This window comes from Cyrtonyx montezumae, unplaced genomic scaffold (assembly GCF_038088225.1).
Source record: "Cyrtonyx montezumae isolate F1298 unplaced genomic scaffold, pur_monq_1.0 scaffold_3, whole genome shotgun sequence".
Classification (NCBI taxonomy): domain Eukaryota; kingdom Metazoa; phylum Chordata; class Aves; order Galliformes; family Odontophoridae; genus Cyrtonyx; species Cyrtonyx montezumae.
Genome location: NW_027072034.1, coordinates 112,263,837 through 112,287,025, shown reverse-complemented (window position 1 = coordinate 112,287,025; position 23,189 = coordinate 112,263,837). Strand labels below are relative to the sequence as shown.

Here is a 23,189-nt window from a genome sequence, read left to right as displayed (position 1 = left end):
AGTTCCATTGAAATCAGATCCAGCCGTTTTGGTCCAGTCGTCTTGGTTTCTGTTACTAAGTATGGTTTCAGGCAACATTGCTCCATAACTTAAGACTATAATTTTAACCAGATTTATTACATCCCTGACAGGCTGTATTGGCTTTGGAGGTCCTTCAGAGAAAGGTAGGCACCAGTGTTTGGCACTTGGCTGGAGAAGGCTGTTCTGCAATGATCCTCATCCTGGCATTGCCTTAGAGTTGTAGGCTGAGAAAAGGAAGAGGTAGCATGTGCTGCAGGAGTGCTGGGATCAATTGGAGGGTCTGCTTTCCCACTTGATACATCAGAAGTATTGCTGTCATGCAGGTCTGATGAGGCAGGAAAGTCTGTGTCCAGCTGGCATGGTGCCTCAGCGGGTTGTAAAGCAGCTCTGTCAGTCATCTGCTCATCCTGCCTCAGAACTGGTATTGGTGAGGTGCTTGCTCTTGACAGGGAAGCCTTGGCCTGCTGGGCTTCACCTTGTGTCTCCACCACAAAGGAGCTATTTCGGAAGCCCTGGATCCCATTTATACAGTGCAGAAAGTTGTAGGGCAACACTGGCATGTCCTCTGCCAATGTGCAGAGGTCTGGGGAGGGGAGATCATGGTAAGTCTCGCTGTTCTCACTCCCATTGCTCTCCTGAGTGAAAGGCTCATATGTGAAGTAGACCTGACATGGCTCAATCTCAAAGGAGTTGGGGAGGTGGAAGAAGAAGTAGCCTTGGTTGGTGAAGCAGCTGGACAGAGAGTGCCCACTGGTTTCTAAGGGAGGCTCAGGTTCCAGGGCTCCCTTGGAAAGCTGAGATTCCAGATCGTTCTTCTGCATCACCTCCAGCATTGAGATTTCTGGGGCTGTGCTGTTCACGCACATGGAAGATGTGGAGAATGGGGAGGAGAGCCATTTCTGATGGGAAAGAAACACAGAAGACAGACTGTTATGTCCAAAGTATAGCACAGTGAGGAACAGAAAACTTTTGCTTTTGAGCTATAAAGTGTCCTTTTCCTTGTTCAAGAAATTGGAATTGAGGAGAGGGAAATCTATGTCCGTGATGTCCCAATTGCAGTGTTTCAGAGGTACAATATCTTTCTGCCACTATCAAATCAAGGGCAGATCTTGCAAACCTGTTTTGAGATTTCTGTATGTAATTGAGGATGGAAGACTAAAAGGAAAGGAAAGGTAAGGAGAAAGGAAGAGAGATAAGAATAGAGGATAGTGAAGAAGAGAAGAGAAGAGAAGAGAAGAGAAGAGAAGAGAAGAGAAGAGAAGAGAAGAGAAGAGAAGAGAAGAGAAGAGAAGAGAAGAGAAGAGAAGAGAAGAGAAGAGAAGAGAAGAGAAGAGAAGAGAAGAGAAGAGAAGAGAAGAGAAGAGAAGAGAAGAGAAGAGAAGAGAAGAGAAGAGAAGAGAAGAGAAGAGAAGAGAAAAGAAGAGAAGAGAAGAGAAGAGAAAAGAGGAGGTGAAAGAAAAAAGATAAAATGACAGGACTGGAAAGAGGGGTGGAGGGGGAAACACAGAAAAAAGTACTCAGCTGTATCTCATGCAATCTATTCCCAGAAGCTGAACCAATTTTTAATACTGCTACATGGTTGCATGCAGCAGCTTTTTTGTCTGAACTGCTCTTCCAATTTGATTGTGACTTGACTGGACTTCTACACTCACTGCAAATTACATCCTGGAATGAGCCATTATCCTTATAAATAACTTGGTTTTGATAATATCCAACTGAATTTCACTTATGGTCAGTAAAGCAAATTCTTCTAGTTTTTTCAACGCTGAGAAAGTGACTCTGATGCTCATTGCAACTCCCTCTCTGCACTTTCTCTGCAATTTCTCTGCACTTTCTCTGCAGTTCCCTTCTAAGTTTAGCTTTCAAAGGGTTTTTGCACTTAGGCTTTTCCAAAGCTTTGCTGTCCTATGGATCCTCTGCATTTTGTCTCCATCCTTCTTAAAGTGAGACTGCTCATGGGACCACCTCCCATGTCTTGCATCTGATGCTCCCTTTAATGCTGCACAGAATGGTAATTATCTCCTTGCATCTTCCCATACTCAAGAAGAAACTGGGAAAGGAAGAAAGATTAGAAAGACGGGGTGGGGAAGGAAAAGGAAGAAGAATGTAGAAAATGGCTAAATACCATCCAGAATGATAGTAATTAACAGCAAGAGCAGAGGTGAAGCTCACAGCCAGAAGAAGGGAGAAAAAGAAGAAAATCTGTGAAGAGCTGGGCAGTCTGGGATGGGTAGAGGGCAAGAAGCAGGCTGGAAGGGGATCTGAGAGGCCAAGCTCCCTCCCACAAGTTCTTTGTATTTTCTCAGGGTGTCCTGTCAGGGGAGCAGTGTGCTGAGGTTTGCGTGGTTTGCTGTTTCTCAGTTCTGAAATCAGAGATGCATCAACTGAGTATCAGGTTTTAGGTCAAAAAATAAAACTCAAGCAGATAACCCAGCATCTGGTGCTGTAGGCACATGGGTTATATGTGCACGTAGGTCCAAGCACCTGATATCTGTGCCAGGCACGTGCAACTGATCCATCTCCTTCTTCATTTCTCCCTAATAACCATCTGGATCCTTCCCATACCTGAATGTCACCTCCATGAACAGAGATGAGTGGGGGAAAGAACTTCTCAGGATCTGGGATGTGAATCTTCAGGATCTTCTTAAACCTTGAGAAGAGAGAAGGAGATTGAGAAATGAAGCAGGGCCTGATCCTAACCTCTCTGGTGCTGTGGTGGTAGATGAGCATTTCATTGCATTGCAGCTCATGGTTACTACCTTGGTGTGGGGGAAAGGTGAAGAATAAGAGTGATCCCAAAGGCTCACAACCACCAGTTTACAGCCTTCTCTACCTTGGTCATCAGCTTAGCATTTCCATTGCCCTCTGCTCATTTATAGGTCTGAACAGATCTCTTTTGTTTCTGTGGCCTAGCTACTGTGAGTTATCCCCCTCTTTGTTTGTTCACACCATAGTAACTCAGAGGACCACATGGCATGAGCAGGATCTTGCTGTGTGAGACAGCTGGAACTTAATGGATATGCAAGGCCTTGTGAGCATGCCATACAACAACAGAACAACCTCCGCTTTACTGGAAACAGTGTGTTGTCAATTGAGGCAGCATGAAGTGATCTCATCTGCTCCTTGGTCCCTCTGAGAGGTTGGCTGATCCTGCCAGCATAATGCTGGTGCTTTGCTGCGGGATGCTCAGAGAAGAGACTCTTCTGACCTCTGGAGGCAATCAGTACACTCTCTGAAGCTTGAGAATTTGCTAGTTTTTAAATATAAACTAGCGTCACTTGAATATAAACTTACATCACTGCAGATGCTATTTTTATTCATGCATGTCTAATCCTTCCTTGCATCTTACCTCAGCATTATCCTTCATCCAATCCCACAAGTTAATTACACTCTGTGGAGATAGGCCTTTTTGTCTCACTGTGTGCCATGTAGCTTGTCCTTCCTCAACTTTTTGTTGTGATTTGAGGCAGAGCACAGTGAGCAGTGATTTTACTTGTGTCCATCTCATGTTAATATCTTTCTCCTTTCCTTACAAAGAAACCATCCCAACCTCTGCTGCTTTTTTCCCTGAGAACATTTCTGTCACCAGTACCATTTGGTGCTGCAGTGGCACAGGCTGCCCAGGGAGGTGGTGTAGCCACTGTCCCTGGAGGTGTTCCAGAACTGTGTGGATGTGGCACTGAGGATGTGGTCAGTGGGCATGGAGGGGATGGGCTGGTGGTTGGAATGGGTGATCTTAGAGGTCTTTTCCAACCTTAATGATTCTATGATTCTAGGATCAGTGCCTTGTTTCTCTGTTCGTGTCCTGAGAAGAGAAAACCTGAAGCCATTTCTAATCTCACTATGATGACAGGTCACTCTGTATTATTGCACTGGGTAACCTTGAGAGCCATTTTCAGCCCTAACTGAAAGCCATGTCTGCTGGCAAAAGGGAGTGATATTTGAAATATCATGTAGATGTTTACCAGCATGTGGTGATACACATCAGGACTGCATAGACCAGGGAGAAGATGAACTGTACTTTTAGAGACCAGTTATCAGTCATCCTCGCAGGGATTGTGCTGGAATATTTAAGTGAGAAGATCAATGCATCTGGCCTTCTTTGTCCCATCTGCTGAGAGTGCCCAACCCAGTGACCTGTTATTTTTTTCTGCTGGAAAATATTGCTCTAACTCATGGGCAGCAGAAGTGCTGAGGTAGCTGTTTTCAATTCAGCCAGGCTGTGGCATCAGGTCTCAGCAACATGGCTCAGAATGACAGTGTTTGTAACACAGCGTCATCTTGAGTGGTGATCTACCCAGACAAATGTCAGCCTCAAAATGCTGAGATACGAACAATATATTTGAGTCTCTCTGAATGCTGAGTAATGCTCATTAAAAAATAAACCAGAATATGAGAAGACACACAATATAGAGCAGAGAAGGAACAGACAGAAAAACTGATTCTCATTTACCATCTTGGAGTCCGTAAGTTTATAAGGAAGGCAGTCCCAACGATCACAAAGATGCATGTGCTCACTATAATAGCTGGCAGGACTGGCCCGGATGTTCCTGCAGGATAGAAGACAAAGACAGAATTGCAATGGAAATTTAGCCAGGGTTTTGGAGGCTGGAGCTGCAGCAGTTCCATGGCTATTCAGACTCATCAAACTGGGTCTTTCCATGTAATTATTATATGATGTGTTGATAATTATAATAATACAGTACAATATACTAATTATAGTATAATGCAATGTAATATAATACAATATAATTATAATGAAATGGGATAGGATGGGATGGAATTGAAAAGAACAGAATAGAGTGCATAGGTCAAATAAACGAGTTGTTCTCTGTTGCATAGGATGCCTTTGAGCTGAGATGGGTTTCAATGTCTGCTTAGCTAGGTTTAATAGATAATTCTTGCTGAACAGCTGGAACTCCCTCTTAAGAACAGCACCGCAGCCAAGGACTGCCACAGATGAGGTGCCACAGTCCACTAGTAAAAGAGCTCAACATCCTGCCTGATTCATTGCAAAATGAAGCAGGGAGTCCTAAAATCAGTTTAAGAGGGGTTGGGGAATTCAAACAGCATTATGAGTCTTTGGGGAAATAGAGTCATGGGGTTCATGGGTCTGGGTTAGAGGTGTCACGGTTTGCAGGACAGTTTGACCCGGTACCGTGACAATTTAGGCAGGGGACCCACGGGCCCACACCCCGGGGAAGGGGAAGGGGGAAAAGGGAAAAGGAGAAGGGAGATGGGCCTAGGAACAAAACAGCGGCAACGATCTGAGGAGGAAAGCTATTTTACTAAATAGATATCAGAAAGGAAAAATAACACAATATAATATAATATAATTGGAATTGAGGCAAATGAATCAAATAAAATGAGCAAGAGAGAGAGTGTCTGATAAACCGAAGGCCTTACGCTAACGCTGAAGGCGGACGGCTGCAACAAACACCCACTGCCGAGCTCGGTCCCGAAGGGAAGAGAGAGTCCCGTGACCACAGACAGTTTTTATCTTTCCCTCTGAGCGTAAACACGTAAGAACGCAAAGCATCACAAAGTCCTCTGGGGAATAGAGTTCTTCTTCTCTTCTGAGACAGGCATACCTGGAACTATCGATGGTCCACGGAGCTGGAGCATTAACTCTTTAACTCTAAATGCACTACATGATGTTATGATGTGGAATACCAGTACCAAAAATCATAAAACCATGACAAGAGGGCAGTAGAGCCAAGGATGGACAAGGTTGGGGTCAAGGGCTTAGCCTCTTTCTTTGGATATCTGGAAAAAAGCTTTAAGAAGGCTACAGTTTTCCAACACATGCTAATTCTGATACTTAAATTGTAGGGATAGGACAAAGTGACTGAATTTCTTCATTACTAGCTCTGCCAGCACTCCTCAACCTTTTCTGGCATCATCTCCAACTTTTTTAATCTGCCTCTTTCACACATCTCCCCAAGGCACCTTTGATAGGTCATGTTGTTCTGGTGCCTGGGTCCTCTGCTTGCCACCCCCATCTCCCTCCATCCCTAGGGCCCCTTGCTCTACACCTGCAGAGCTCCTTTGGAGCACACGTGGGGAAGCAGAGAGACATGAAAGGAGACAGTTTTAGAAAGCCCTTTCTTTGCCTGTCCTTGAGATGCTACTCAGATCACTTTGTCTTCTCTGCCTTTGGTACCCTGGTTATCTTTGGGTCTTGGTTGCTATGACAACTGGTTGCGACTGTATCCTGTTCATTGACATCACACACTGTCAAAATTTGATCGCCACAGCAACGCAATGCCCTTTCTAAACATAGCTCCTGTGTTTATATCAGCACCAGGCACAACAGAGAGGGACTGGGCAGGGACAGAGCAGGGTGACGTGAAGAGGAATAACCTCTAGCAGCTTGTTTTCCAGGAAAGATGTGGCAGAGACCACAGCCCATGACTCACCAAAGGAGGCTTGCTCAGGGCACTATATTTCAAGCCTGTAGGTATCCACCATGCTGTGGTTCATTGTAACGACTAGTGCAATGCTCAGCAGAGCTTTTTGGATGGGACTTACACACATGCAAGTGCTTAAGGCCTGTTGAGAAAGCCTGACTGATAGATTAGAAGGAACAGACAGTTTCTAATTTTCTCATTGTTCTTCAGTTAATGCAATCCTTCATTCCTCTCTTCTTCAAGATTTTCAGCTCACTTTGGGCCTCCTGCCTTGGGCCTGCTGTTTTACCTGAGTCCCCTCTTTCTCCTCCACGTCAAGCTGCCTGACTCTGATCCTTACCTTCAGCATGTGTGCTCCACAGTACTGTCTTGCTCCAGTCACTCCACACACCTCTGCAGGTGCTTGAGGCACCTGGCTTTACACGGACGACTGCCTCATACTTCATGTTGGGGGAGAGTCTTTCAAAAGGTACCCACATCTGGTCCTGCTTAATGATGAAGGTCTTGGCCTCCTGAAATGAGGGCAAAATTACAGCATCCCTAGCATCCTGCTGTGGCTTAGCCTCATAGATTCGTTCTTTCCAAGGCCCTCAGAGAGGACCCATCTCAGATTCCTCCACTTTGTGCACTGCCTATTTGCACTGGAGGACAAGTCTTCACTTTACATTTTTCATCCCAGAGGATACCTGTTTGTTGCTTTGTATTTCTCATCATTTCAGGTTTGGCCTGGAGCTACCTGGATTTCTTTTGAGACAGCACCAAGTAAAATAAACTTCCCATCTGTTTCCATGTCATTACTGCATGCTGGCAGCAGATGACACACATGAAAGGGAGAGGGGAGGCAAACCCCTCTCCACAGAATCATAGAATCAATTAGGATGGACAAGATAACTAGGATCATCAAATCCAACTATCAGCCCACCCCCACCATGCCCACTAACCACGTTTCTCTGTGCCACATTCACACAATTCTTGAGCACCTCCAGGGTGATCCCAGCACCTCCCTGGGCAGCCTGGCCATTGCAGCATTGCTCTTTCTGAGACAATGTTTTTTCCTAATATCCAGCTGGAACTTCTACCGGTGCAACTTGAAGCCATTCTCCACACTATAACTTGTTTCATCCTGAGAGGAAGTTCCTAGATGATGTAAGGAAGACCAGGTTTTGTATGGTGTCTAGTCCCAGTGCTCTACCCTGTACTCACCTCCCACGGCTGACTTGTGGTTCGGTACCGTACTTCGTATTCTCGTTTCCCGTTCAAGTAGTGAGAGGAAATATTCAGGCTCCACGTTAAGTTGTAGGTATTTTTAGCTTTGCTAAACAGCTGAAGATCTCCTGGAGGCCACAGTTTTACTGGAAAGACAGAGAGTGGGAATGTCAACAGTGCATTCTCTGGCTTTTACTCAGCTACAATGGCACACACCATGGCAGCTAGGGTGGTGCATAGGCTCACAGAGCCAACCATGACTGGGTGAGATACTCAGGGAGTTTTTTCTCTCTGTTCATCCTTCTTATTCACTGTCACTGATGACAAAAGGCCCGGGGCTATAGTAAAGGCAGTTCTTCCAGTAGCCTGGGAGAATGGCCACTGCATTCAGTGCAATCTCGTGGCCTACATCCTATCACATGGGGTAATCCACAAGGCAGTTGTATGGACAGGAAAGGAGCATGGTTGGGATGACAGCTTCTCCCTAGCTGCTCTTTCAGAGAACTAAAGCCATGGGGACAGGAGTTATACAGGCTGTCTGGGGTGAATCTTCTCAGTCCCTGATTCCAGTCATGACTTCTGGTGACTCACATGGCAGTAATTTCACTGGACTTTTTCTCAAGCCAAATAAACTCACACATCCAGGAAAAAAAAAAAAGAACTAAGAAGATGATTTTTTACTGGATTAGTGAGTTGAATCAAGTCAGCAGATTTATTCTTGCCAAAGCTGCCTTAAAAGAGAGTGGAAGCACATGCCTGGTAGGAGGGGAAGAGCAGCAAGACTTTCTCTCCTTCTTGTAGCACGTATTTTTCAGAAAGTCAGCAGAGCTGTCATAGCCTGTTTGAAGCCAAAACTCCTATCCCAATGCACTATCATTCAGCAGTGTACCAGATACAGAGCAGAATGGGAAGTGGCTGGCGCGACACTGCCCGTTAGATGAGCAGAGGGTGGGAGTCAGTGTACTGCTACAACTTTGCTAGTTGTACAAGGCGCAACAGAAGGAGAGTAGACAGCGATGAGAAACTGAGTATCCCTTCATGGGGAAGCTTCAGGGACTGCCAGACAGAAGAGCACTCACTATTTTGAAGTGGACTGAAATCTTCCAGTTGAGCAGGTATAGACCTATTCTCCCCAGTCTGGCAGTGTACAGACATGGTAAGATGATCCGCTGCAGTGAAGCACTGCATCTGCAATGAAAATTGACCATTAGTGACAATAAAGCCGCATCAATAACCATTGATACTTCCAAGCATTGCCTGCATATAAGAGGATTAAAAATACTTGACAATAAGTATGGGTGACACTTGTTTTGAAAAGCATAAGCTTCAGTTTTGAGTAGAGGAAACAAAAATCTATACTCATCTTTTCTTGTTTCTCACTGAAAAGCAGGGCACAAAATATTTTGGTATGGTATTTTGCTAGGATTGCTGTGTGTGCTGACTAAGCAGGAAAAAGTTACTTTCAGCAAGTGACATTTGTTGAGATAAAATATTTTGACCAAAATACTTCATGTTCATGACTGAGATAATATTGGTATTCAATTTTACTCTTGAAATGAGTAGAACTCTTGAACTGATAGAACCTATTTCTACAGTGGTACAAAAGGGCTATGTATATCACACAGTGTTAAATAAGAAATGGGAAAAACAGCTTGATTAGAAAGAAAACGTGTTTGAAAGAATAGTTTATGGAGTTGTTTACTAGTCCTACAGTTTGTTTTCACGTACAATGTGTGAAAGTAAAAAAACTTGGCTGTTGTCAGAACTCATTGTGACTTAGCCAATAAAGGGAATTAGCTCTTCTATTTTTTCTTTCTGAAAACACAGAAATTACAGTGATTTCTGGATATGACTGAGGGAAGTACCCAATAAGCCTGAAAAAGAGACTGATTTAAATAACGAATGGTAAGTAGAAGAATTGTATCAATATTGGTTTCATTGATGTACTGCTGTTGCATCTTGCATGTGGCACATTTTACCAGGTTCCACAGCAGTTAATAATTTGGAAAATGGCACTGAATTCGTCAAGGAAGATAAGTTCTAGAGGTAACCTTAGAGATCCTGGTCATTCCTCATCAGAGGAAGAGATGGGGGCCAAACCTAGATAAATATGACATGGGACTCCGCACACAATCTACTCTGCACTTCTGCACAAGTCAGGGCATCATGACTCAGCTCACAATGAAGCCGGTCCCCACAAAGGGCAACATACAACAAGTCCAAGCCCAAAACTGGTTAGGCTTGGGCAATGTATAGTGCTCATGAGAGTCACAGTTTATATTCCTAAAATTGACATACCATCCTTATCATTAACCAGGACACCATAGAGGAATTACTCACATTATAGTCTTTGCTGAAAATCTTGATGCATCTCCTCAGTCCACTCATGTGTTCTGCCTTGGGTAACACACAGTGCTCAGATTTTTTATTTGACCTGAGTTTTAAGTAGGAGAATTCCAGTGAGCTGGGGAGTTGGTTTTATATGTAGTCAGATTTTATCTGACATTAAAGGCCTTTTAAAGTATGTTGCACTGAACAGCTTACAGTTAAGATATACTCCCTCTTTCCCTCCCCACAGCATCATTCAGTCAAGTTTAATGTGCTGACACATGGAGAATGAATTCATCCCAGATACCAAAAACCAAAGATAATAGGAGCCTTTCAATTTTCTGTCTATATCCTCTGCTACCTATTGATTTGGGAGACAGTTGCCAGTTTCAGCCCCTCTAGGGTTTTACTAATCTCTTTCAAGCCACTGACAGCCCTATAGCAGCTCAGATACCAGGTGGGAGGTATCTTCTGAACCAGGTCACATCCCAGCCAGCCAGAAATGTATGCCACAGGGGCAAAGACATGTTTGGTTGTCAAAGTCCATGTACCCAGCCTCAGAATGTGTTTGCCTATCTCACCCCATTGGAGACATTTCTACTGACAGTCAAGACAATCTACCCATGTCAGAACCACACTGGACTTTTCTTATGACAGGCACCCAGGGAATTCCTGGGTAGACCAGTAACAATTTTAACTGAAAATGTCACACTTGGAGACCAGAGAAACAGCCCAGCCCCTGCTGCAGAACTGGCTGCATAACTACCCCTCCTCTGGGAGATACTTGGGAGAGGAAAACATCATAGAATCATTAAAGTTGGAAAAGATCTCTAAGATAATCTAGTCTGACCATCATTCCATCCCCACCGTGCCCACTGACCATGTCCCTCAGTGCCACATCCACAGTTCTTGAGCACCTCCAAAGATGAAGACTCTAGCACCCCCCCAGGCAGGCAGCCTATGCCAGTGCAGCACCACTCCATCTGAGAAGAAAGTTTCCCTAATGTCCAAACTGAACCTAGCACAGCTTATGGTCATTCCCTCTCATCCTATTGCTGTTACTTGGGAGAAGAGGCCACCTCACCACAACCTCCTTACAGGTCATTGCAGAGAGTGATGAAGTCTCCCTGGACCTCCTCTTCTCCAGTCTGAACAACCTCAGTTCCCTCAGCCACTCCCCACAAGACTTGTGCTGCAGATCCCTCACAGATTTTTTGCCCTTCTCTGGGGCATCACTGACTCAGAGGGGCATAAGGGCCAGGGAAGAAAAATGGCAGGGGAACGATACATTCCTTCTCTCACTGTTGCTCAGTATGCAACTTTCCTGTCATGTCCAGCTCACTCTGGCAATGAGCAGAAGGTCCCTATATAACTTTAATTCCACCTTCCACTCCCTGTCTTTGCATACCCTCTCGTTCTGTTGAAAGTGGCCTTCAGTACAGAGGGCTGCTACTAGAGAAGGATTTTTGGAAAATGAAGGACAGAATTATGGAGTTAGGATATAAGCAGTACTAGGCAGTTTGGGACCCTCCGATGACAAACACTGAGCAGTGACCAACATCTCAGGTCACCTTGGGTCAGAGACAGACTGATTTCAAAAGCAAACCCTTCATCTGTGAGACTCTACCACACTGGACTTTGTTAGAGGGAGCCTACATTGATGTACTCTCCAGGAGACTTTTCATTCAAAGCATTGTCTTCCCTCAGCCTTCCCAGTCACCCACCTGTCACAGAATTCATACTTTGACAAAATCGTCAGATTGCACGGTGCATCAGCAAGGTCCCTGCCTGAGTTCCAGTCGCAAAGGAGAGCTGCCCTCGAGTCATACCAACAAGTGAGACTGGAGTTGCCTGTCAGCAAGGAAGAGATGGACAACATTGTGGTTGAATTAGCAATGACTTTTGGCATTAAGCAGCAACCGCTGACCCCAGACAATCTTGCCCCATCCCAAACTGCAGACAGACTCCTCAGTCGGATAGATGTCTCCAGGTAAAAAAGACAGAGCTACTCGCTCCTCTGGCTGCTCTCTGCCCTTGGAGGATGGAGTCCTAAAAGCTCTTTCATTAATGCAGCCTCCTCTGGTTGTATGTTAAAATGTGGGCATTACTCAACAATGACACCAACACAGGAGATCATTTCTTACCTTGCTTGGAGTCCGATGCCAATGAGAGAGGAATCAGGCTGAGCAGCCAGAGGTGGTGCAGAGGCAATGAGGAGGGATTCATCTGTTCTGGGAGCACACTGAAAGAGAGAAGACCCCCCCACACACAACCTCATTCAGGAGTGCTAATTAAGAAGCTGTCATCTCACATTGGGTATCCACTCTCCCAGAGCTCAAAACCAGTGTGTTCGTCTTCCACGCTCAGAAACTCATATCCCTTCCACTCCGGTCTGCTTTTTCCTCAGCATCTCATTGTTTTCCTGCCTTGGGGTGCTTTGCTCAGCACTGAAACCATCCACAGAGCAACGCAGATGGGCTGTTTGCAGAGTTGATGTCTTCTGGAAATGTGTGTGAGCGCACAGTGCCCTGCACACTCTGTTTCAGGCTGCTGCTGACTCAGGTAGAGAGTGCTGCCGTGGCTGCATGAGGCTTTTTTTGGTAAGCCCTGGGACTGAAGTCACTAGGAGTCTGCTGAATGAGAAGGCTGCAACTACCAGAAGTTGGCTTGGGAGAAAGATTTTGAGTGGCTAGCTTGGGATAGGGAAAATGATAAAATCAGGGAGGTTTACCCAGTTCTGGAAAGGCAAAGATATACCATACCATAAAATATGACAGTTGCACATAAATTACGCACCATCCTTGCCAATCAGACCCTGTACTTCCTTGAAAGGAGGTGTGCTTTCAGGTATAGCAGAAAATTTAGGCTTTGCAATTAGGTAACCTCTGCAAATCCTCTGCAGCCAATCCCAACACATGGGGCTTATAAGCTTCTCAAGTGAGCATCCCCCTCTCCCCCTTTACCTGCACACCTGTACCTCAAAATCTGACACTGCCTGCAGGAGAAGGGACCATCCTCACTTCTACACACAGGCAGGTCTGGGCACAAGGCAGAGCCCTGCTGAACCCTACTAGGGAAGTGGGAGCTGGGTTTTTTTTAAAAGGCTGGCATGAGGCATGCTATAGATTCCAGTTGTGATAAACGATTAGGATCAGAAGAAGAAAAACAGGATGACAACACAATCATAGACAAATGGGGAGAGAAAGGGAAAGACAGAAACCAGACAATGTCATTTTGAGATGCGGGGTATGATTTGAGAGGATTGTGGAAAGACAGAGATAAATATGCACTCAGCCCTCCCCGACAACAAAAACCAGCTTGTCAGACTGAAACTCCTTCCAAGACGCTTCTCAGATCAGCCACCCCCGTGTGGGACAGAGCTGGCATCGCCTGCATTACCTTCCAGATCCAGGCACCCGGTGCTCCAGGGATGGGGTCGCGAGGACGGATGGATGCAGATGCTGTTGACCCAGCTGGGAGGGAAGCAGGGAGCAGGGAGAGGGGCTGGGGGGAAGCTCTTCTCAGAGCACATCCACCCACCAGCCAGCGCTGCTGGCATGAGAGGAGAGGGGCACGTCTGCTGCGGATCTGTTCCTCTCGTGTGTGATCAGTCTTTGTCTGCTCCCTCTCACCTTGCACAGGAAGCTGCTGCTTGCTTGCCTTGTCAGAATGAGATGAGGCCCCAAAGTATCGAAAAGGCTAGCGAGGCCGAGAATAAAAAGCCCCAAACCACGTCCTACTTCCTGCTGGTAAAGCAATAGGTGCAGAAACAAGGGTGGAGAAACAGGTATTAGCTCGCAAAGCTCAGATATACTAGGGCCCAGTTTGTAACTACTACTGGGAAGTAAAAGAGAGGGAGAAAGACCTGTCCTCTCCAAACACCATCCAGTGACCCATAACTTCCTCTTTCAGATACCCAGAGAGGCTCACTTTCAGGGTCCACATATATGCACAGGTCAATTTGAAACTGAGGAAGGAGTCACTCTGCTGTAGAAATACAAAATGAACCACTTAGTGAAAAATAGCTCAAGTAAGCAGCAACAGAACGAAACCAGCCTTGCCACCAGTGTCCCAGATCCATCCTGGGTCAGAGCTGGAGTGGAACAAGGGCAGCGCTGTGGCTGAGCAAGCTGGCAGCACCACCCTCACCCTTCAGATGGTGTGACACCACAGGAACACCTGTCTTCCAGTGTTCCTACCCAGCAAAACACCCCACTCACTCTATAGAAGGAAAAAGCCTTCCCTCTGAGTTGAACCTTTCAGTTGGTTCAGCCAGGCTACACTTCCCCCTGCTGCAGTGCCTGCTTCACATGGCTTGTGCAGTCAGCAGGACAGAGGGATACAAAAAATACATCAATTTTCTTCTAAGGTTAAATGTGCCCCCGACAGTTCTCCAGGGAACAGTTAGTAATAAAAAAGCCTTTTACCACGGGCAGTATTAAAAAAGCCTTTTACCACGGTGATCTTCCCAACATAGCTTGCTCTCCCAAGCCAATCCAGATGCATAAACACCAACCCATAGGCCCACTAGTTGCCTGGCTCATAAACAAACTTGCACATGTGTGACCCCACACATCTCTCTTTTTCCATACACAAATAGAATTCTCTGAAATACAGCACCTCACATTTCCTGTCTGGTCTGGACAGTACAAAGATGGCCACTGGTGTGTGGTAGGAAGATAAGAATCTTCCTCTGTGCACACAGTGGTCACCGTGCTCCCTGCTCCTCACCCTTCTTTCCCAGAGCAGCTCAAGACCAAGGCACATGTCTGCCAGCAGGTTTTCCTGACTGAAAGTTACAAATCCCAGGTCCCCAGGCAGCTCCTTTTTGAGGACTAAGTAAACTCAGAGGATGGGGCCTCCTGTAACAACAAAGGGATGTTGGTTTCAGATAGTGGAAAAAGGGTGTGGGAGGAGGATAGGTTTTTTAGTCACGGGCAATACAGCCCAGAGAGCGGGTCTAAGAAGATATTAGATCTTAAGAAGAGAGAATGTTGGAGCAAAACAGTGATTTGAAAGCAAAGACAGAGCCATTTTGAAGGAAGTTGCAATGCTGGATACTGAAAGCCATTTCTGGCAGAGTATTTCAGTTCAGACTGCAACTCAGCATCAAGCACTCACTTGCAGTGGTCTAAAGCACAACAACTCTCTCCTCACCATGCTTGACATGGTCCAGGTGTCTCAGAGGTTTCATCTGGATACTCTTGCTGACTATCTGAAGACTGGCAAGATATGGCCACCTTCCAAGAGAAACTGGGGAATCTGACCATCCAGCCCCCATTGAAGAGGAAAATGAATGAGGATGGGCTGTACGCTTGCTTGCCCTTGTTTTTACGGACTGTACAAGTTGCACCTTGAATGCTCCCACCAGGGTTGAGGGCTGGACGAGGAAAGGGTGCCTTGAGACTTTGAGCATCTCTTAGCACTTCTATCAGCACCTGTTCAAATCAGATCTACAGTTCCCAGAGAATTGGCTGTGATCCTATGAGTCCCAGGAGTGTAGGGGACAGCCATTGGGCCCAATGCATGGCAACTGCTGAGAGCTTCTCCTCAAATAGACTCCTGGCTTTCAGGGCCTTTCTACACCACATCCAGACAGAAGATTCTCCTGGTACTGATGATCAAGACGCAGCATTTCCCAGGAACTCTTAGCACGAGTGCAGCTACTCTGGTGTCGAAGTCTTTCAATGATGTGCTCTGTGACTAACTTCTTGGTGTCACCAGCTCTGCAGCTGCAATGCAGTATTCATGGTTACTACCATTTTACTCATTTATCCTTCAGACAAAAAAATTTGCAGCTTCCTTCACTTTGGGAAAGAAAGAGCATAAAGCACAAGTTTTATTATGCAGCTAATCAAGCAAAGAAAACCTCACTGATTTCCTTGGTATTTTGTTTTTGTTTTAATGTGTAAGAAGCAGAAACTGATTGATTTTTTCCAAAACTGTGGGGGAAGGAAGAATGGTCTGACCGATCATCTAACAGAAAATACCCATGCATGAACACACAGACTGCCTTAGTGCCGTTAATTTCTGCTGGAAACACGTCGAATATATATAAAAACAACAACTTCATGGAGTAGGAAGAAAGGGCTGTGCCCAGACCTTACATGATACATAGTTTTCATATTTGATTGCTTACAACACTGAGACTTGGGCCCTTTTTAACTCCTTTACATTGACAGGAACGGTGCCATTTGCAATTTAAAAAAGCCAAACCACACCATCAGTGTGAGGTGTTCTAGTGATTGCCTTCCTGTCCTTGCAATGGTGACCGAGGCATGCAAGCTCACCCATCAGCTCAGCTGTGCAGCGTTAAAGTGTCAGGTAAAAGTGTGCAGTTGGAGGTTTGGTTAAAGGCGTTGTTTGGGCCAGATAAGTGTGTCATAAACAATGCAAGTTTTTTCCAGCCCTCAAGGCTGAAACAGGCTGATCTTTTGCCTCCCTTCTGCTTTCATTAGAGAAGAGTGGTGCTGATGAAGCTTCTCATTTTCAGTTGCACGTCTGCTGAGTGACTCTTCAGGGTGGACAGGGGAATGCTTTCACTAAATACAGAGACAGCGAAGAAGTGTGAAGTGAGGAAGTATGGCACAATTTATCGGCTCACTAGCTGGTTAGGATAGGCACATCGCTTCCCTTTGCTAGCTCTCACCTGGAGCTGAGGTCCCAGGCTCACTGGATGCCTTACTTGTGGTTTACAAATCATCCGACTCACCAGGGACAAATTTGGTGGAGAGCTCCGAAGGTCCATCTCAGTGTCCTTTCCCTGTGGTCCTCTTAAACTGAGTGGTGGGAAGGGTGAAGACTCAGCAGTAGGTGAGGGGATGCGGACAGAGATGGCTTTGATGGCCACCAAAGCTCGCTTTCTGCTAGGATACATTGTGAAGATCTCTAGACGCTCTTAAAGTTATTTCTGGTACTTTCCAAATAATGTTCTCTTAACCTTTACTTCGAATTTCCTGCCCTACACATACAAGCGCTTCTCAAAACTACAACATTGAGCTATATCTGCTGTTATCTTCCCCTTAAATTGTGGTTCTACTCTGAAAAACGTCTGTTAAAATGGCTCTGCGGGGAGCCACTGTTTATTGTATCAGTGATCTTTTTATCAAATTTGTTCACGTTGCCAGTCTATAAGAGGCTTTGCTTTGTATCAAAATGGCAACCTTGGTTGATGTTAAAGCATCAAACTGTTTTTGTTCCCCCTGATCTAATATTCCTAGTGATACTTCTGTTATAGGCTAGATGCTGTCCTTAGGTTCATTGACATGACTGCGTTTAAGAGGAGAGGCACTTAAATGATGGAATTTAAGTTCTGGGATCATGTACTGCAATGTTCATAAGTTCATAAGTTCATAAGTTCATAAGGTTGGAAAGGACCTATAAGATCATCTAGTCCAACCATCCTCCTATCACTATCTCTACCCAACTACTAAATTAAGTCCTTTAGCACCTCATCTAAACGCTTCTTGAACAGCGCTAGGGATGGTGCCTCAACCACCTCCCTAGGCAGGCCATTCCAGTGCCTGACCACTCGTTCAGAAAAGAAATGCTTCCTGAGGTCTAATCTAAATCTTCCCTGGCGCAACTTGTGGCCATTCCCTCTCGTCCTGTCATTACTTATCAGGGAGAAGAGGCCTACCCCCTCCTCACCACAACCCCCCTTCAGGAAGTGGTAGAGTGCAATAAGGTCTCCTCTGAGCCTCCTCTTCTCCAGACTAAACAATCCCAGCTCCCTCAGCCGCTCCTCATAAGACTTGTGCTCCAGACCCCTCACCAGTTTTGTTGCCCTTCTCTGAACACGCTCCAGGGCCTCAATGTCCTTCTTGTAGTGAGGGGCCCAAAACTGAACACAGTACTCGAGGTGCGGCCGTACCAGAGCTGAGTACAGGGGGATGATCACCTCCCTGCTCCTGCTGGCTACACTATTTCTAATACAGGCCAGGATGCTGTTGGCCTTCTTGGCCACCTGGGCACACTGCCGGCTCATGTTGAGCCGAGCATCAACCAACACCCCCAGGTCCTTTTCCTCTCTACATTCTTCAAGCCATTCTGCCCCAAGCCTATAGCATTGCATGGGGTTATTGTGGCCAAAGTGCAGGACCCGGCACTTGGTCTTATTGAACCTCATCCCATTCTGCTCAGCCCAGCTGTTCAGCCTATCCAAATCCCTCTGAAGGGCCTCCCTACCCTCAGGCAGTTTGACACATCCTCCCAGCTTTGTGTCATCTGCAAACTTACTGAGGGTACACTCAATTCCCTCGTCTAGGTCATCAATAAAGATATTAAACAAGATGGGCCCCAAAACTGACCCTTGGGGGACACCACTCGTAACAGAGTGGTGGAGTCGTAATGGAGTCACCATGCTGGTCAGCAAGTCCAACTTTTGTCCCACAGAGGGTGACCAGATAGATCTGCCTGATAAAAGCAGAAGACATCAGATATACAAAGAAATACACAAAACATTTGAGAGATTCTCTAGTCCTGTAGGCTGTGGAAGAACATGGAGAAAAATAGGAAGATGAGTTATTTGCAGATGCTCTCACATGCAACAAGTTTGAGGCTGTAGGTGGGAGGAAGTGTTCACTTTCCCTCTCTATTGGTGATGGTCACAGGCCCAGAGAAGAGAAACAAGAATGGGGAGGGGGGGGGGGAGGTGGGGAAGCATGCTACTTTCAAGCAGTTTCACTCTTAGCCTATTTGAACATAAACTCATGAACATGGAGCAGTCATGAGATGCTCTCACTTATGGAACTCGGGGACATGGTTTAGTGGTCAATATTGGTGGTAGGTGGAGCTGGACTAGATGATCTTAGAGGTCTTTTCCAACCTTAATGATTCGGTGATTGTGTGATTCTACACCCTTGGGCTCAGTGATCTGAAAGAACACCAATCCCTGTACCCTTCTCTGAGCATATGGACACACTATGGGGGGAAGAGCTTGTGACAAATGGCCGCTGAATTGTGGTATCTGCATCTATGGATGTTCTTAACCTGGGACACCTGTGATGGAGAGCTCATCAGTGTGAAGTGGAAGGAAGGTGACGTACTTATGGGACTCCTGACGTATTTATATGGCTCTCACATCCTCTCTCTCAATTTTCTCAGCAGAAAAAAAGGGGTCTGAAAGGTGTTTCCCAACTTCTTCAAGAACTGAGATTCTCAAGCTAGGGGCTAGATCCTGCATGACTAACAGGTGTCCTTTGACGAGGTATGAAGGGACATTATTTAGTTCTAGTATTAAAATGAGCGTATGCAAGTTTGTGAAAGTTAACCTGGCATTAAAAGCTGAAGATGCAAGGCTGGAGCAACTTGTGAACTTGCAAATAGACCTGTACTGAGGGATATCCCAGAACATCTGGAGGATATCTGCTCCAGTTATATGATCTAGAAATATGTAGAGCTGAATTCAGAGATCAGTGTTATGCCAGATCTGTACCCAAGCACAATCAGCAAGTATTCCACTGACCAGTTTACTATTCAGCACCAGTGACTGCTCTTGGCCTTGGGGTAGATTATTACCTTGTTACTTGGACAATCTTGGAATATAAAGCCCTATTTTGTTTTGTAGCTTGTCAAGGTGTTAATCTCTCTCCATTTAAAGTTGGAAAACTTCGTGTGCAAATGCTTGACAAGCCTAATAGGAAGCAATAATGGCTTCCAGACATAATAAATTGAGAAGAATTCAGAGATCTATTTTACATTCACAATTGCTTGAGGGCAATATATGATAGTGCCAGGAGATTCTTGGGAATAAACCCTCAGGTGCTGTGATTAGCAGGGCTTCCTCTCATTTCCCTTCCTTCTCTAGTGGAATTATTACAATTGCCTCCATTCTGCTCAGAGCTCTCCTTGCTCCTTTTCTGTTTTCTTCATCTCTCTGAGCAGTAGTTAGAAAGGGATTTATTAGATTGTTGAGTTTATTTTAAAGTAAGTTTGGTGATGTCATACTCATCCACAGGCCAACCCCCCCATTCCTCCTTAAGCCCTTCTGGGGGTTATTGATTTGCAACAATATGAATTGTTATAATGTCATTAACATGCCTGAATTGAAAAAAAAAAAAAAGACCTGTTTGGAATCTGCTTTCTGTCTCCCTATTGCTCTGTGCACTGGATTGTGATCCCGTCCCTCCCCTGGGTTTAGGCAGGAGAGACACTTTCGCCCTGCTCTGTGACTTCCCTGGTTCAGGCCACTTCAACTTCCTTTGCTACTGAATATCCTCATCCTTATTCCTCACCTTGGGAAGTGAAATATTTGGTAAGAGAGGCAGTTGCGACAGCAAGTGTTCCTATAGAACAGAGTGAAAGGGAAAGGTGAAGTCCAGGTTTGTGACCGAAGACTGGATGGCACCTCACTCTCCCAATGGACATTCTGCCTTGTGGAACAGGTCAGCCTGCAGGGCTCCTCATACTTCTCGAGAGTCCACTTCTGGCTCTGGTTCTCTGCAGACTTTTCCTCTCAGAATGCCTGGTGTAAATTACCTGTAGCAGAGCACCTTTGCAGCTTGAAAAGACTTCGGTGACACAGAACTGAAGAGTCAATTTTCTGTCTGGGACAGCTAACATAGAAAGGTCTCCGCAGAATCATATAATGGCTAGGGTTGGAAGGGCCCATGAAGATTTTACAGTTCCAACTTCTTGCCATGGGCAGGGCTGCTATGCTTAGGATGCCCAGGGCCCCATCCAGCCTGGCCTTGAACCTCCAGTGATGGGGCACCAGAGCTTCTCTGGGCAGCCTGAACCAGTGCCTCATCACTCTCTGAGTTAAGAATATCTTCCAAACACGTATCCTAAATATCCTCTCTTTTAGTTTAAAGCCATTACCCCTTGTTCTACCACTATCACGCCATGTGAAAATTTGGTCCCTTCTTCTTGATACTGAGAAACTGACCTAATCCTGGTGAGCATTTCAGGATCATCACTTGTAGAAAAAAAAAAAGTAGTGTGGAAATGGCTATTTTTCCCACTGTGGCCTCTGAGAAGCCTGAAGGTTTTGCATGCAAGATAGAATCACGGAATCATAGCATCATTAAGGTTGAAAAGACCACAAAGGTCACCTAGTCCATCCATTTGTTACAAAGAGTACATGTGAGATTTCAGGTTTGTTGCTATGAATATGAAGACCAAGGGACCTCTCATCATACTAGCCCCATTGATTGTGTCTATATTGTAAATGGGATGTGAAGGCCTTGGGGGAAATGGGACTTGGTTCCCTGTGAGGAGGATAAGAGCAGAATGCCACTTTCCTCCTCTTCTGGTTGCTGAGAATGGTTATGCACGAACACGAGGGAAAGGCACTTTAGAACTTTGTTCCAGCACTTCATGCAAAAGAAGCAGAAAAGTACACAGAGCACTGAAGCGGTTAATAGTTCTCCCTCTCTCTTCAGCTCATAAGAGCAGTGACAGCTGTTGCAGCCAGCACTGGGCTGGGAAGGCTGCTTCGGGCAGGGTGCTGTGCTGCAGGGCTGTGGAGAAGGCCTGAGGGGGAATGCCTATTGCCTGCACCTGTGCATGCATTCACACTGGCAAATGCACATTCACAGCTGCAGCCAACAGGAGACACACGAAGGGGATCCAGCACTTGGCTCCAGTTGAATGCTTACCCTGGAAAAAGCCCAAGGACAGCACGTGTGTAGGCACCAGGGTCCCATCCCTTGGTCACAGCTCTGCAGCTGAGACCTGAAATCTAAGGAAAACGTGCACCATTACCTCTATTTTTCAAGGACGGGAGCACCAATGCATTTTTATGACCATCTTTCTTTACAACCATCAGCAAGGATCCCTCCTTTCTTTCTTTGCAAGAAGCAGGTTCCTCCATCAGAGGTTCTCAGTGCATGGAGAGAGCTGTGGAGAAGGACTGCTTTGAGGCTTTTATCCCTCTTCCATCTTGGAAACGATGCTGGCAGCCCAGTGCAGCAGCTCTTCTCCTTCCCCCTCTCTTGCCTCAGCCCCCAGGGTACGGGGTGAGGGGGGGGGGGGGGGGTGAAGAGGGGGGGGGAAGGGAGGAAGAGCGTGGGCGGTGGAAGGAGTTGTGGTCCCCAGATGTGTGAATTGTTGCCGAGAAGAAATAGCACACCACGGACAAACGGCAGAGCGGCTGAGCTGAGGGAGAGCCATCACGCTGGGCTTGCGTCACTGACCTTTTCCTCTCGCCCTTCTCAGACCTCACCTGACCCTCCCACTGCTTCCCCTGCACTTTGTACTCAGCCATCTCTCCGCTCAGTGCTCCGCAATGGTGATTAGAGCAGGCACGGGAGCTTAGAGAGGGGGAGGGAAGCGGAGAAAAAAAAAAAGCCCTAAAGCAAAAAGAGGGCATTGTGGCAATCATCTCTTCATTTCCCTCGAGTTCACATTGCCCATCCCACCGCTGACCCAGCACACCACAGTCCCTGCCCACCGCAGCCATTGCAGTGTAAGCACGTAACCTTGAAAATGTGGTGCAATTGCAAAAGCCTGCCTAAGTGTTCTGGAAACTCAAACAATGCCACCAACAGAGTAGATCATAGGATGATAGAATGGCTTGGGTTGGAAGGGACCTCAAAGATCATCTAGTTCCAAACCCAAATGAAAAGAAGTGGGAGTCAGCATGTGGAGAGGATCTGGGAGGTGTTTTGGACCTTGTGTGGAGTGGTGTGTGGGTCCTTGGCTCAAAAGACGTGCGTGTTACTGCCTGTGGCTGCAGGGATAGGGCTGGGCTTCCTAGGAAGTCCCTTCTAGTGCTCTCTCCATTTTACTGCTTCACAAGAAGAGTCAAGGACACAAGGAAAAAAAGTGTGTGTGTCAGGGTGGGAAGTGAATGGTAGGGTGCCATGAGCACAAGCATGCGTGACCCTCAGGCAGCAAGCCTCGGGCACCCCATGAAATGTGTACCCACTTTTGTATATACCCACTTTGTATACCCAAAGATTCCTTTACTCCTTCTTTCAAGAAACGTGGATGTGGAACATGGCTAGTGGGCATGGTGGGGACGGGCTCATAGTTGGACTAGATCATCTTAGTGGTCTTTTCAGCCTTCATGATTTTATGACTCTATGATTCTCTTTGCCCTCCCATCATCACATTGGACCATGTGCAAAGAAGGCTGGAAAAGGGCAGAAGAACATGAAGTTCCCATCCTGTTTCTTCAGAGGTGCTTGGCCCAAGTCTTGCACTATGACACTATTCTGTGAAACACACCTGTGTGTTCAGGGCTTTAAGGCAGGGGACCAGATTAGTGAAAGTTGTGAC

General features: G+C 46.1%; 1 protein-coding gene across 2 annotated transcripts; it reads right to left on the bottom strand.

Annotated features, from left to right (window-relative positions):
• Positions 1–116: 116 nt before the first annotated feature.
• Positions 117–21,605, bottom strand: IL2RB (interleukin 2 receptor subunit beta). Of its 2 annotated transcripts, none has more exons than XM_065743012.1 (10): positions 21,566–21,605; positions 12,110–12,207; positions 11,690–11,816; positions 9,978–10,101; positions 8,717–8,825; positions 7,635–7,783; positions 6,772–6,943; positions 4,475–4,571; positions 2,587–2,671; positions 117–920 (listed from the first exon to the last, which is right to left on the bottom strand). In XM_065743012.1, the coding sequence occupies exons 2-10, from the start codon at positions 12,189–12,191 to the stop codon at positions 117–119; spliced, it is 1,749 nt and encodes a 582-aa protein (XP_065599084.1). In that variant the 5' UTR covers positions 12,192–12,207; positions 21,566–21,605. The 2 variants fall into 2 exon arrangements, with proteins under 2 accessions (XP_065599084.1, XP_065599083.1); XM_065743011.1 differs by lacking the exon at positions 21,566–21,605 and adding an exon at positions 13,365–13,435.
• Between the last annotated feature and the right edge of the window lie 1,584 nt (positions 21,606–23,189).

Bases quoted from the DNA above. Each gene is read 5' to 3' on its own strand.
- IL2RB (XM_065743012.1), bottom strand. From the start codon at position 12,191: ATGAATCCCTCCTCATTGCCTCTGCACCACCTCTGGCTGCTCAGCCTG. The intron at 10,102-11,689 runs GTGGGTGACTGG...CCAACTCCCCAG, and splicing joins AAGTATGAATTCTGTGACAG to CTCACTGGAATTCTCCTACT. The intron at 6,944-7,634 runs GTGAGTACAGGG...CCCTCATTTCAG, and splicing joins CCACAAGTCAGCCGTGGGAG to GAGGCCAAGACCTTCATCAT.